The sequence below is a fragment of the Polyodon spathula genome, chromosome 23, assembly GCF_017654505.1.
Source record: "Polyodon spathula isolate WHYD16114869_AA chromosome 23, ASM1765450v1, whole genome shotgun sequence".
NCBI lineage: Eukaryota > Metazoa > Chordata > Actinopteri > Acipenseriformes > Polyodontidae > Polyodon > Polyodon spathula.
In genome coordinates, this window is record NC_054556.1 from 17,849,297 (window position 1) to 17,865,630 (window position 16,334).

Below are 16,334 nucleotides of genomic sequence, written 5' to 3' on the forward strand. Positions count from 1 at the left end.
GATGGCGCTAAAGAAGTATCACTATTAGATATCACCAAGGTACAATAATCAAGCAGTGCAAGATCATTGTACCTGTAGCTTTAAACTATTGACTCCCCCTGTTAAAAAGTGTATACCTTTGAACTATTCTGAGAGTCTAGAGACTTCTGCATCCTTGTGTTTTTTTTTTTTTTTTTTTTTTTTTTTTTTTTTTACATGCGCTAGACCAGGGCTTCTCAAACCCGGTCCTGGGGACCACCTGTGGCTGCTGGTTTTCATTCCAGCCGAGCTCTCAATTACTGACCCTTCATTGAACTGATAATTTGCTTAAACAGACCTTTTTACTGGTTTTCAGCTCTTGAACAGTTGCATATTTCAAGTTAGCTATAACATTTTATAATTAACTTCAACTGCAACAGTAAGAGCTGAAAACAAGTAAAAAGGTCTAATTAAGCACATTATCAGTTCAATGAAGGGTCTTGTTCAGTAATTGAGAGCTCGGTTGGAATGAAAACCAGCAGCCACAGGGGGTCCCCAGGTCCCAGTTCGAGAAGCCCTGCGCTAGACTGACAGCAGGCTATTTTCAGCTTTATGCATTTCAAGTAAGAAAGAAGGTAGAAGAAATACAATAGAAAAAATCCATTCTTAGATAACAGAGCAGTTTGTTCACAGTCCAGTTGGTTTACATTTCCCAATGGGTTCTAAAGGATACAGCAGCAAGAAGTCTTGATTCAGAGATCCCGCAGAATCTGTGCAGTCAGTGTTATAGCACGTTTCCTGGATAAACAAAATGCTTGTACTGTAGAATTGTTTTATAGGTTTATTTACATAAATGTTTACAAAAAAATACATAAATATATTTCAATGTGATTTTCTTGACATAAATTTGTTTTTTCACATGCTTGCTGGGCAAATTCTCGGAGTTTTAAGGTATAAAACAGTAGAGCAAATGAGGGTCTTGACCATATTTGAGCAAGCCATTGAGATGCATCCTGCAGACTAAGTGGGTTCAGTAAGTTTCCCACTTGCTCAATAAACATTTTATTTTATTAAAATAAATACATAAACCTTTACATGCTTCCCATTATCCAGGACCTGTGCATGCGTTTGCTGTTAATAACTGCAGATTTTGTCTTCTGTGTTCAAAGTGAATGTACTGCTCATGAAAGATTTTGGATTAGAGCAGGAATCACACACACACACACACACACACACACACACACACACACACACACACACACACACACACACACACACACACACACACACACACACACTCACAGACACACACCCATGTTTGTATTGCTATCTTTATGTAGATTTTACATTGACTGTCATATTTATGATTCTTAATTCCAAGCCATAGAAACTTCCCCTTGGCAAAAGACTAGATTTTAAGTAAGATATATTTTGTTTTTGTGGGGACATTTTTTCCAATTTTGTCTTGTCCTCCAATGGTTTGAAGACCATGCCCACACACACAATCACAAGCACACGTTTTTTTGTAATGTTTCTGAGGACCTTTCCTTGGCTCCCATATTGTGTACATTTCCTATTCTAAACTCCAGAGGGGCACAGATCACTATGATAAAGAACATTTGGGTAAATAGTCCTTATTCTCTTCTAAAACTATTTGATGTTTTAAATGTACGTTTATACAGAACTTTTTTCTTTGAGCCTGTAAGCACTATAAATGTGCACTGTTTAATCCTTGGAGCTCATCTAACATATTATATAGGTCTGCTCCTGTATTGCTGTTGTTCACTGTTTTTCTGCCCCTTATTGCAAGGAAAAAGTGGGAGCCCTATTATTACAAGAAGACCATGAGACCTCATGTTGGCTTTCAGCCAATCTACAGGAGCTTCTGATGGATTTGAACCGGCGACATTCCCCAGCGTTGAGGCTTGTGGGGCTGCACTGGAGTCTGTGCTGGTGTGAAGACCCCTATCTGCAGCAGTGGCGTCTGTAGTGACTCTCTTTTCTTCTCTCCAAGCCTCCGAGACACACCTGGAGAAGGACACAAGTGGAGAAGGACATAAGAGGAGAACTCACGAGGAATGCACAGAACTGCCCCCTTCTGTCAGCTTCAAACAGAAAGTTACAATAGTAACTCTTTAAAGGAGTGATACTGTACATCACCTCATTTTGTTAAGGAATTAAATTTGACTGTATCGTGTGGACTATTTGTTCATTATTATTATTAATACACACCCCGTATCGGGTTCTCTGTCCCTAATACTGGTAATGCCTCATTTTTCATTGCCCATTTGTAACAGAGACAATGCCACTCCCAGGGGTTAAAGGAATCAGCTTTGACGATATGCTGAAAGAACTGATGGCTTGTTTCACACATTTCTCTAGTTTTCATTTGGAGATATATTAAAGAGATACTTCATAATGTGTTCTTTCAAGCCTACTTCATTTGACAGGTCATTCATTTTACTTTATTAACCTGTAACAGTATGTCTGTTGTCCTTAAAAAAAGCTGAAATGTATTTCACTATTATGATCGACACAGGGGGGTTGTGCTCACTAATCATTAAGTTTAGTGCTGCCCAAAACATCTCATATCAGAAATCCAGCTTTCAGGAGTCTTTTCAGAAGCAGACCCCATGGTCAAGGAATAAGCAGCTTCAAATGTCATGTTGCTCGCCCTGTCAGCCCCATCAGCTGTCTGTATAATGGAGGTGCGTTGGAAAGTCACACTGTTGCATGATTTCAGTGGAAAAAAGGAAGACTTTTCAGGCCCGGCATGTAGGATTCTCCAGACAAGCTCAAAGCACCTCAGGTAAAGGCCGATACAGAATAATGATCAGAACTCAATACTGGAGCAACAGAACCACTCACAATGAATGGGCTCCATACAACAGTATGAGAAATGTGAACAAGCAATAAGAATGACGTGTGAAGCTACTTACTCGTAAACTCTCAAGTTTTGCAAAACCGATACCAGTTTAGAACCGTTTCATAAATATTAACTGCATTTAATTCATAAAAAGCATTAGTGAAAGCTGGGTACTGTCTCGTGAGTCTATAGTTACAACATTGTATTGTATGTATTTCCATTTTAAAACATGGTATCTGGTACTATAGCTTAAAAGAACCTCTAAGTTTATATGCCTTATTCACAGGTTATTTGTTTGCACTTCCTGGGTCATTACACCTCAGCAGTGTCAAAGTATGTTACTGGCTGAAAGCATGTCAGTCAATAAGGGAAGCAGCTGATTGGTTATAAACAGGAAATAAGCCAGTGAAGGGGTGGGGCCAATTTCTTTCTTCGGGTGAAATGACCCAGGAAGTACAAGACAGCATGGCTTCCAAACAGAGTTTGATTTAAACCGTCTAGTACAAGATGTCATGCTCTGAAATTAATTCTATGCCTTGCCCCATCAGTTCAGTGACTTACCGCTGTGATGCAAACTGACAGCATTACTTTAATCAGACCCACACCAGCAAAACTAACGACTAGCATGCTGATGGACAGCTCTGTCACCTGGAGCTCACAGCGGGCAGTGGTGTTACCGGACGGGCTCAGGGTGGCGCTAGAGAACCACTGTACAGTAGAGGTGGACAGGGCAGTCACACACTCTGAGGAGGGAAACAGTAAAACACAGGGTTTTACAGGGGTGAATAAACCAATGTTTCATCATCTTATGTCGAAAGAAATGAAAAGTTACACTAACACTTTTCAAGCGTAAACAGAAGTCGAACCTTGAACCTCCAGATGGATGCTTGTTTGTTGGTTGGTTCCCCCCAGCTGTGCAGAGAGGTAGCACTGATACGTCCCTGAGTCCCCGGGACGCACATCAGGTAGGACAAGTGCCTCACGGTCCCCCAGCGATGTCTTCCTGTTAAAGAGGGTGTAGGGGGTCACCTTGCTGCCTGCCTTGCGCAGAATGCCAATCTGGTGTGAGGAGTTCATCTGCAGGGCAATACAGAAAGCAGGGTTCAGCTGGGGGGTCCCAAGATTTACAGTCCAGTCTTACAAATACTAAAGAAACGTGTCCATTCTGTGACAAATAACTGTTTTTCAAGAGAGGACGTGTGTTTAGTGCAGTTAGAATTGTCTCCAGACCAGATCAAAGCAAGTAGAAACTGGCAAGGCGATAAAAATGATACTAACGCAATGCTGGAGTGCTCAGTAAAGAGCCACAATAAGTCATAATAAGTAAATATGTCATGTGTCTCTCTCTTATTAGAAGAGGCATCATTTCTCATATTTCTTTGCTTTGCAGTCCTCTCCACCAAATGACAACCCTTCACCCTACAAACACCTGATTAACTTACCAAATATTTAAGAGAAGTTAGGAAACTCTTATTTGGGAATCTTTTTTTTCTTCTTAAAAGCATCTTGCATGGCTTTGAATTGGTCTAATTTTCTTACACATTTTAAAAAGTGAACTTAGACTTCTAAAGTACTTCTTGGTTTGACAGCATGGAAAGGCTTTTGCAAACTGGGTCCTGTTTTCTAAGGACTAAAATGAGCGTAGTCTTGTTTACTCCCCTTGCCTTCACAGCAGTGGAAACCTTTGTCCTACTTTGTTAACTTGGTCAGTGTGAGCAGTGGAGTTTGTTTTCTTTCGACAGTTGTGGTTTAACACTTTTGTCATAGTGCAATAACTCAGTGAGCTGCCATGTCTCAGGAAACCGGAAAACTGACACCTCGGCGTCTGTGCTACAGAATAGGATGCAGGCTGACAAGTCTCTGGGGCTTTTAAAGAAGCGCTAAGCAAGGCTTTCACATCAATTTTCTTGCCACCTATCTCAATCAGTCAATCAATCAATCAATCAATTTATTATATATAGCGCCTTTCAGTGCAAGCCATTCCAAAGCACTTTAGCAAACAAGCAAAAATTAAACTATAATATCAAACATTAATTAGAACAATTAAAAATGCTAACACTTAAATATAAAATGTCTATTTTTCATAAGCTTGGAAAAAAACAGGTTTTTAATAGAGAATTAAATTCCTGGAGGCATTTGTAACATTATCACTGCCTCCCTTTAAATGAAGCAACTGACAAAACATATTATAGCAAGTTATTTACTTGATATGAAAAACAGACACAGATGTTTATATATAAGAACAGAGGAAGACAAGAAAATGTACTAACGAGAGGAGACCGTTCAGCCCCATATATAGTTGTGTTGTGGTTTAAAACGTTTAGACTGCAATTATAAGTATAGTTGCTACTGATACATTCTGATGGAGAACATGACTTTAAATAGGGTGGCACAACGGGGATAAGAGAGCTTTACAAAAACAAACAAACTCAACTCGAGTGAAGAAGCACATTCCCAGTCAGTGAGGCAGAATAGTCTAGGTCTAGGTTCTAAGACTGAATCAGTGAGGTGGTATAGTCTAGGTCTAGGTACTAAGACTGAAGCTGCGTTTAAGTCACACCTCCTGCAGGACAGAGTGGCCATGCAAGGCCACTACATTCTGCCAGTACCTTATACCAGGTGACTGTCCGATAGCTGCTGCTCCTCTCGATGGCTCTGCAGGAAAGTTTAACTGTGTCTCCACACTGCGCTGTCACATTGTCACTGTCCTGTGAAGATATACTGTGGAGCACCATGGCACACAGGAACAGGGTCACTGCTGAGAAACAGATAACACAGTGAGAAGCAACTGGAACTGGCTCGCTGCTGAGAAACAAACACCATGAAAAACAATTAGAACAGAGTCACTGCTGAGAAACAAACAGCATGAAAAACAATTAGAACATGGTCACTGCTGAGAAACAAACACCATGAAAACAATTAGAACAGAGTCACTGCTGAGAAACAAACACCATGAAAAACAATTAGAACAGAGTCACTGCTGAGAAACAAACACCATGAAAAACAATAGAACAGAGTCACTGCTGAGAAACAAACACCATGAAAAACAATTAGAACAGAATCACTGCTGAGAAACAAACACCATGAAAAACAATTAGAACAGAGTCACTGCTGAGAAACAAACACCATGAAAAACAATTAGAACAGAGTCACTGCTGAGAAACAAACACCATGAAAAACAATTAGAACAGAGTCACTGCTGAGAAACAAACACCATGAAAAACAATTAGAACAGAGTCACTGCTGAGAAACAAACACCATGAAAAACAATTAGAACAGAGTCACTGCTGAGAAACAAACACCATGAAAAACAATTAGAACATGGTCACTGCTGAGAAACAAACACCATGAAAAACAACTAGAACAGAGTCACTGCTGAGAAACAAACACCATGAAAAACAACTAGAACAGAGTCACTGCTGAGAAACAGACAACTGTGGTGCACTGGTTGAGTTAGTTGTTGTTGTTAAGAAGACACACTTTGTTTTTCATTACTTTCTTAATTTGATATTTAACCACAATTGGAACATTAATATGAACCAACCAATGTTGTATATAATACCATTACAACAGGATCGATTACTTAACCACACAACACTATTGTCAGCAGGGAAGCTCGCAAAGCTGTAAAAAGTGAATCTAATAATCAAATCTGTCTAACTCGCGCGCCTTTAGTCTCACATTGATGATGCAAGAAGCCCTTGTGGCATGCTAAGCTTTCTGAAACACTCATCAGCAGCTAGGCCTGTGGATTTGAACCTTGCTCAGCTGTTTATAAACAAGTTTCAATGATGTGATGAAAAACAGAAGTGGAAATCAAACCATGAATGTTAATATAGGTTCGGTAGTCCAAGATTAGTGTAAATGTGGTGCCCTCTCTCTTGACACAGACGTGTTTTTCATGCGAGCAGATTGGATGGGGGTGAAATCTGGGCTGTAACTTCCAGCCATAACTTCAAACTCTCAGTCACATTCTGAGGTAGAGCTGCAAGAAGTATCACCAGTGTGTTGGCCAAAGTTGTTTTTAAGTTGTGAAAGACTTGTAGTTATTGAAGTTAGCATTATTCTGTGTTTAATAGTTCTGGATGATAATACATGTCCCAGTACATGCCCCAGTATGATAATACATGTCCCAGTATGCACAATCATATTTATGCTTGTAAAACACCAGTAATGTGTACACTTACAGATCAGTAATTGTACCTCAGACTAACCTTGTGAATACCCAAAATATTTGTGATCTTTAACTAAACAGGACAGTGTCACCAATCTGGTGTTGTGAGAGTTTTATAGATATGCATCAAGCAGAGCTAAATTTAAGAGAGAGAGAGAGAGAGAGAGACAGAGAGAGAGAGAGAGAGAGAGAGAGAGAGAGAGAGACATTAGAAGTGAAACCCACTTCCCATTGCACTGACCCAGTAATAGCTGCCCTATCCACTCCGAAACGTGTGCCGTTAGCTGCCCGCTTTTTTATACACTTCAGACGCACCATGCAGCCACCCAGAGGTACAGCGTTGGAGGACAGCCCGCAGGCGCCCGGCCAGACCACAGGGGTCGTTGGAGTGCGGTGAGCCGAAGACACCCTGGCCGACCTAACCCTCCCTCCTCCCGGCCAATTGTACATCGCCCCCTGGGAGCTCCCATCCTCGGTCAGCAAAGGAATAGCCTGGACTCGAACCGGCTATTCAGTTAAAAAGGTATCACCAAAAAACGTGTGCATAAAAATCAAGCAGTAAATGCTTTATTATCAAGGTTCATGTGGATTCTCAATGAGGAGACAGTGAATGGGTGTACTCAATTTTGTAATCAAATAATTGTTCAATTTTTTTTTGGGACTAATGATAACAACTATGTATTGTAATTGATGGTTCCGTCTTTGAAAGTTAATGAATTACAGTGCTGGTACAAATATTCAAACATTTGAACAGACACGGCTTGAAAGATATTCAGTGGCACAAATGACCTTGTTCATGTTGGTTCATATAACAGAACATATACATGACTGGATCAACAAGATGCAAAGAAAACCAATGTATAAATGAAGGGTGAAGGAAAGTTCAAAACCAAGGTGTTTAACTATTTCGTTTCTTACTTGCGTTTAGCATTAGCAGAAGCACTTTTACCAGGTACACAATGCTTTCTCAGGACATCTTTATCAGTACTACATGTAGACTGAAGTTTAACTGGCACTGTATATAATCTCTAGTGCAATCATTTCTGTGCTGTAGGTCACATGGTCTAATGACAGTGTGCTACATGAAGTGAAAATGTTTCATGTCTGTTTTTTTATGTGGGACTTTCCGACGAACTACAAAGCTCAATAATGGAAACGTTCTAAAATAAAAAAAAGAAGCTTGCGTACAGTAGTGAAGAGAGAATACCACCCTATCTAAGTGTAGGATGTCATGGGGAGGAGTTGAACAACCATACAGAGATCTGAGCTTTGAGAGGTGAGCATATTACTGTATATCAGGTGGCACATGTTTATTTTGGCTTTGTAGCCCAGAAACTCATTACTGCCATTCTATTCTGGCACTGGGGATGAAATCCCTTGTGAAGCGGATACAGATGAGGGGATTGTACCTATGTAAGGCAGTACGTACGTGTCACACTTCATCAATTTCTCCATATATCTGGAAAAACACCTATCCAATTGTCATTCAACTTGGTACTAAGAAAAAAGACCATGTTATTGGTAATATCAGATTCTGGGGAAATAGATTTTATAAAAGTTTGTCACACTTCTGTTGCATATAACTGCATAATCGCTTTTCAAATTGTTCTGAAACTTCATCATTCTTATTCCATGCAACAATACACAATAAAACAAAAAAGTATAGTTTTTATTCATATTCCAGCTTCCTATTCACATTCCAGGTTCTTATTCACATTCCAGCTTCTTAATTGCATCCCGCAAATGTAACACAAACTGAATAAGTAACTGGGTTATGTTGGGGGTTAAATAATTTTGCTCCACTTATTTCAAAGCTGAAACAGGGGGAATCCCTCTACCTCACCCATGTGTATTTATCCCGGCTCAAAATGGATTTTGATACAAAAACAGCAAAAAATCAAACAATAATCCGGGACATCATCATTTGCACAGACTGTAACTCAGAGTTTTGAAATATGCTATTTAACCCCTGAAATAACCCAGGTACTTATTCAATTTGCGTTGTTGTCCAACTTGCAATCTGTGCCATGTTAGCACGCTGTTTTTGATCAAAATCCATTTTGGACCGGTATAAATACATATGGGTGACATAGAGGGGTTCCTCCTGTGTGAGAATCAGCTTTGAAATAAGTGGCACAAAACGTGGCCCGCTAATCAACAAGTAAGAGCAATAGGGTTCCTATGCATTTTTACTGGTTACACTTTGGGGTGCTGCTGCTTGTGGGGTACGGCTTGCTCACTAAAATCTTGAGTGTTTTTGCAAAGAGGAACAATAGCCTACCTAAGGATACCTCGATATTTAGTGAGCAAGGAGTCTAAGGGGGTAAATGGGACAAAACAAGCGTGTAATTTAGGGTACTGTTTTGCTGCTGATACAGATCTGTTATTCATATTTTCATTTTCTTTATATAAAAGGAGCGATTATTATTTAAATAGTAGCAATATCTTACTTGAGCATGATGTGTAAATGAGTTAAAACACACAGAAAACAAAGGACACGCTGCTTTGTCAACTACACAGTGTATAAGGAACCCAGAATAAGTAACCAACTTCCAGGTGGTTGAGATGCTGGACTCCTGACCGACGAGGAAGACGACTAAGATGTCTAAAAACACATGCTTTTTTTTCAAAAGTTGTATTTTGATTCAATTTACATTTAGTTATTTAATTTCTGTTAAGTAGCATAAATAAAATAACAATTGTTTGCAGGTGTTATATGTGCACTAACATTAAAGTGATTTTAATAATATAAAACCAAATAAATAAAGTTGTGTATTATTCAATGTATTATTTTATTAAACAGGCTATATCATAAATAAGGGTCTCTTAAAAAAAAAAAAAAAAAGAAAAACCTGTACCCTATTAAGAACTAGTCCACTTAAAAAAAAAAACAAAAAAAAAAAAAAAAAAAAAAAAAAAAATGGATTATGTAATTGTGATTATTTGTTATCTGGATAAATGTAATCCAGCAGTGGCATTTTCTGAAAATCCGGATCAAAATGATCCAGATAAAAGTAATCTCAATCACAAAATATAGGATTACAAAATCTGGATCACTGTTACCCAGGTTAACAATTTTGAAAAACGGGCTCCAGGTGACCAATCACAGCACAGACTTTGTCCTTCTGTTTCCACAGGAAGCAGTGGTTTCAAACTATAAACCATACGCAGCACACACGGAATTGCCCCTAGGGATGGGATGGAACATTTTATTTAGATATAAATTCATTTTTGGTCTTGGAATACAACGCACAGAATGGGTTAAAGATTAAGACAGATTCTGGTTAAACTCCTACTTACACAGTAGAAACTAGAAATAAAACTTAGGAAATTACAGTCGATTTTATGAGGGTTATAAAAACTGGCTGTTTGTATTGCTCTGATCCGATATTGAAATGCTGTTTGTATAGCTCCGATCCGAGCTTGGAAAGAGGATTCCTGCAAACTGTCACCATGTAACCTTTAAGATGTCTGCTTGTAACTTTGCAACTCAGAACTTTTATCTTCAATAAACTAAACTTCTCTGAAAGCCAAAAGAAGAAGCTTGCGACTTCTCTTTTCCTTTTTTTCTGTATTGCCTTAAATTCAACAGGGCAAGATGCTTAAAACTAGTCGGGGTACCGTGGTTTTGTATCGCATAATAATTATTACACATCTAAGCTTCATTTCCAGTTACAACTCAGACTGCAGCCGGCACAGGTCCGGGTGGCAGCAGAGATCCTTCTCGTTTTCAGGTTATGTTTACACTGGTCTATCTTTATTTAATTCAAGAGCACAGACTGTGCTGCACAGTAAGGGGAATTTAAGAATACACTTTATCTACTGTATCCACATCTATAGAATTATTTTAACCACACAGGAATGTGAAAAGTTGAAAAAAGCAGCCACAAAGTGTGCTTTATCAACATACTTGAAAGAATTTGAAATATACTTTGCAAATAAAAGCAACCCTAACCCTAACCCTACCCCAAGCAGAGCAGGAAGTGTAAACTATAAAACAAAACATGCGACCTGCTGATATATTGCAGTAATGAAGTGCATGTTAAACACACTGCTGCAGCCTAACTGAACTACTTAAAACAAACAAACACACACTTAAACACATGATACTGTGACAGACATCACGCACAAGTCTGTGTGGATCCTAAGCTGGAGCACTGACACACCTAACTAGAGGCGCAGTATTAGAATCTTGTAAACGGTCAGCAGTAAACCATTTAATTATACTCAGTTTAAACTTAAGCATAACTTAGTGAGTAAAAAGTATTTTATTGCAGAACACATGAAAACGAGTTTCCGGATTAAACATGTTATTTAAAATGAACAACTATATTAGCAGTATATAATAATATTATTATTTATTTGTATAGATCTGAGAGTAGCCTGATGTTTCACCATTTTACATTTACAGAAATTCGCTATAAATGTTTTTAAACAACAAATATTACTATTTTTGTATTACCAGTTAAAGCACCATCTTTGGGCCATCCCATTTCTACCCTAAAAATGTCCTCTTAAAAAAACCAAACAAAAACATTGAAACATTTACCCTACAAGGCCACCCATGCAAAATGTCATGCCAGTCCATTCAAAGGGGTCGAAATCATTAACGTGCACAAACTGGTGCTTAACAGTAACTCCTACTCAACCCGAACTATGGTGGTACTGCAGCACTATACTTAACACTTTATTCTGTGAATAGAAGCGCAGCAAATCAACGTTTTCATTTTTATAAATGCAGTAGAAAGGTAAAGCACATATATGTGCACATAAATCAGTTTAAACAACAGCATCTGATGAAAACCAACACTGTAAATGTGCCTCCATATTGACTACGATTATCAAATTCAGACTAACCAACGGAAACAAATAAAGAGCAACATTATTTTATTTATAAGGTACCTCATTGGTCCTGATTTTTCGCGCTCCGGTTGTCTGAATATGTGAGTTCTTTAACGTCACACTGCCTTTCAGTTCATGAAGCTATGACTTTACAAATGCAGAATGTCTCACGGTTCATTTAGGAGTGATGCCAGTTAGAGAAAAACGCATCTTGAAACTAGTGAAGGTAGAGTAGCAGTTCCTCAGAATGAAAACAATGTCTATACTTTTACTTCTGTTTTCTCCATAACACAAAATATGGGGAAGAGCAGAATTGATTAAGTTTCATTTACTGTGAAATAATACTGCAGTTTAGGAACCAAATAAGAAGTTTGTCTCTTCAGGATGGTCAGAGTAACACATTACATTAACCAGCTACTTGTAATAAGATAACTTTTTTGAGTTCTTACAGTATTTCTTTTTTTAACCCTCCTATTAGGTTAAATTTTAGTTTTCCAAATAGCTTAAATGCTATTTTTCTTTTCATTTTCTATATAATATTTTATGACTTTTCCTAAGTTGGGTCATTAACTTATACACAGACACAGAAACTTATACACAGTTTTTTTTTTTTTTAGAACAGGTCATGTGTACAAATAAGATGTTTCGGGTCACTGTGACCCCGTGGCGTTTATCTATGTAGATTTGTGTGCAGGAATAAAACAAAATTCTTCTATTTGTTATTTTATTATTATCATTTTATTTGTATTATTATCTTTGGAAATGGCTGCACCTGTCTGGAGATATTTATAAACAAAAAAACAAACAATATATATCTACAAGGCAGAGCCTAACTTTCATGGTCAGTATTGCAACAGCATCTCACTGATAAAGACACTCCAAAATGAAGAGTTCCCAGGTTGGTAGTCAAAGAAGTTTTATCACAGCTCCTGGACTAAAAGAGCATAAGAGTAAAACATTTGCAATAAAAACATTTAATCAATTTAAGGCTGTTGGAAAACATGGATTGAGAATTGATTAGCAGTTTGCTACACATGTGGACTGGCAAAGCTATACTGGTGTTTTTTTCTGAAAAGAGACTAATATTGCAGATAGCAGACTGTTTGGTTCATATTGCATGTACTGCTTACAATTGACAGAGACCTTGTGTCTACAAGTTTCTTGCCCAGCATTGACTGCAAGCTAAAAAGATAACAATGCTGTGGACCAGAAGGGGCCAGGCTGTAAGACTTTGGAATGCAAAGCATAAAGGGGCTAAAAGGCTCCCAGGGACTGGCATTGGACCCAGAGTTTCTCAGAGAGATCGAAAGAGATAATGCCACTGGGATCAAAGGGGCAGATTTATGGACCTTTTTTCTCCAGGAGTGTGAGGAATGCACTGAGTTCAGAGGTTGTCACACTAGACACACACACACACACACACACACACACACACACACACACACACACACACACACACACACACACACACACACATTAACACTCACACAATAAATTAAATTACCTTGACAATTGGTTAATGTCAGAGAAAGGGGAGGTGGACCATCTATACAGAAGGGTATTTAATGTCATGCAAACATTGTAATGATGAGTATTCTGTTTGTCCTGTACCTGGGACCAGACTCCCTGCATATTTCAATAAACCTGGCAACTGATTGAAGAAAAGGACTCTGTGCATTTTCTTGAATCTACTTAATCACCATCATTTTTTGTAAGTTACTTCAAAGGGTGTTTAAATTAGTTTGAAATTGCATCTGGTCGATATGATCCAAAACATAACAGATGTACTTAAATTCTGAAAATAATAGGAGGGTTAAATTATAACATAGCCAAGTAATCAGATTACTTTTCAGGGCCAAAAGTAATGGTGATTACTTTGTGTTACTTTATTTAGAAATCGTGCATATTTTTCTTTGCATATCTGTCATCGGGGTTACCCTAAAAACGACATGTATAATGAGTGTGAAACATATTGAAATATTCTAAATACACACAGTTGAATAAATAGAATTGCATTTTTTTTCCAACATTTTATTAAGATGATGTCAATTTGAAAGAATAATGCTTTTTAAATGTATTTTTAATGAAAGAATGATTAGGCTAAATATATATCGATGCATAAACTGGTCAAGTTGCTAGTTTAAAGTATTGCCTGCTTTTAAAGGTATGGCAATTATTATTATTATTATTATTATTATTATTATTATTATTATTATTATTATTAGAGATGCATATTACTGCAATGCTGGCTGTGAGTTATATAAACGACAACTAATAATGAATAGAGCTGTATTATTCTAAACCAAAAACCATGATTTAACTGAGGACAAGATATTCACTGCTAGCTATCATTAGCATGCTTTTTTCAGAAATAAAAAAAAAAAAACACAAGTAAAATAGTTAACAAACCAGGAATAAACAGCACTCTAATTCATTTAGGGGCTGGTGTGTGGGCTGAAGTTCGTCTGTTTCTTTCCTTCAGAAAACAATATGTACAAATAACAGCCTGACACAATATTAACATTACAAGTGTTTTTTTTTTTTTTTTTAATTATTATTTATGGTTTTGCACGCATCAATTTGCACCGCATCAGCAACATTCAAGCCTTGTCACAGTTTGTATGTTGTTTGTGCAAAGCTCACAATAGTGTTGAATGTCTTTAACACTCACCCCTGCTATGCAGTGTTGTGGTCGAGAATGTCATTATGAAGCGCTCAGAGCTCTTGCTATTCAGTTTCCTGTGCAGCTCGGTTACTAGAAGCAGTGCAAAGCGTTTTCAAGACTTATTTTAACAGCTCCTCCTCTAAAACCTCTTTTTCCTTTATTGCACAGTTTCGAATTTGCTTTATTGCCTCATATGAATGTCACGACACTGGGTTACCAGCTTCACTGTAGAAACGCCTCCAGTTCTGAGAAACGCAACAGCCTGGAATTCAGAAAAGGTATACAAATGAGCTAAAGTTTGTTTTTCATATAAAGTGTCATTCTTTTTTTTTTGCTTAAACCAACGCTATCGATTCGGTGTTGTTATTGTTTCCTGATACAGTACCTGATTCGTGATTTGTTTGTTAGATTCACACAGATAGCCAATCTGCAATCAGGCTGTGTGATATCCAGCTGAGAAGGGGATTAGATATCAAGAGTGGATAGGGTGTGTTTGAAAAATTGACATATCCTGAAAGAAAACAAAGCACCAGATTATCTTCAGCATAGCGCGCGGTGAACCAGTAACAATGCAATCACTGCTATTGATCTGAAAGCCTTCTTTTAAGAAACAAAAAGCACAAAGGCTGCCTTTGACAGCACAGCAATGGCAGCATGTCACTAATGAAGCATAACAAACTTGATTACTACAATCCACGATCTTAATAAATGCAAACGCTCATTTATTGGATTTAACTCGAGGATGAATGGAGCACATCTGCAACTGTTACATTGGCAAGTGTGTAATACAAGTGGAGGAAGTGAACTCTATATAACGCATGAACATTGTGTCCAGTTTTGGTTAACCTGGTACCATGCAGGATGTCTGGAACAGTCCAGTTCTTTTTGATCCTGCTTTGGCTTTTGAGGACCCTTTGTGCTCAATTACTAAGATATATTTTTGGCACCTGAGAAATGTAGCTGTCCCACACTGTTTTATAACCTCTAGAGTTGAGTATAGCTGTGCTGAGTCATATGTAGGTGTCTTCCTGAGCTCACCAGGTACCTGGTCAGGTGAGCACGATGCCCTGTAGGAGTCTGCCTGAGCTCACCAGGTACCTGGTCAGGGGGTGTGCTGTAGCACGATGGGGAGAAACAGACCCTGCTGGTTTTGCCTTCCTAACCTGTGGGGATTTAGGAAGACACTGTTGAATCCCCAATAAAGACCGGCAATGGCACACAGCCAGAAACCCAGTCTCCCTTGACTGTATGACTCACCCTGCTCTACATGTGGCGTTTTCCATAGTAAAAGCATAGCAAAGAGTAATAAAGCACAGTGAAAGAACAGAAAAGGATAGGGAAGTATGGTAAAGACCAGTGAGGTATGATAAAGCATATTAATAAACATGGTGAACCAGGGTAAACTATGGTAAATGCATAGTATAACTATAGGAAAAACACGGTCAAACTGCAAAAATAGTGTGCTGAACTTTTCTAAAGGGACCCTACAGCTGTTTCTTACAGGCTGATTTCTTCTTGGCTGCCTCAGTGTCCCTCTACAGCACAAGCATTGTATGGAGCCCATTCATTGTGAGTGGTTCTGTTGCTCCAGTATTGAGTTCTGACCATTATTCTGTATCGGCCTTTACCTGAGGTGCTTTGAGCTTGTCTGGAGAATCCTACATGCCGGGCCTGAAAAGTCTTCCTTTTTTCCACTGAAATCATGCAACAGTGTGACTTTCCAACGCACCTCCATTATACAGACAGCTGATGGGGCTGACAGGGCGAGCAACATGACATTTGAAGCTGCTTATTCCTTGACCATGGGGTCTGCTTCTGAAAAGACTCCT

The 16,334-nt window shown here is 38.4% G+C and overlaps 1 protein-coding gene across 3 annotated transcripts; it reads right to left on the reverse strand.

The window, feature by feature from the left end:
• Window positions 1-805: 805 nt before the first annotated feature.
• Window positions 806-14,596, reverse strand: LOC121297918. 3 transcript variants are annotated; one of them, XM_041224558.1, is made up of 5 exons: window positions 14,512-14,596; window positions 5,434-5,582; window positions 3,691-3,901; window positions 3,473-3,567; window positions 806-1,986 (listed from the first exon to the last, which is right to left on the reverse strand). In XM_041224558.1, exons 1-5 carry the CDS (start codon window positions 14,543-14,545, stop codon window positions 1,924-1,926), a joined length of 552 nt encoding a protein of 183 aa, XP_041080492.1. In that variant the 5' UTR covers window positions 14,546-14,596; the 3' UTR covers window positions 806-1,923. The 3 variants fall into 3 exon arrangements, with proteins under 3 accessions (XP_041080492.1, XP_041080490.1, XP_041080491.1); XM_041224556.1 differs by having other exon boundaries at window positions 3,386-3,567; XM_041224557.1 differs by lacking the exon at window positions 14,512-14,596 and adding an exon at window positions 11,901-12,031 and having other exon boundaries at window positions 3,386-3,567.
• Between the last annotated feature and the right edge of the window lie 1,738 nt (window positions 14,597-16,334).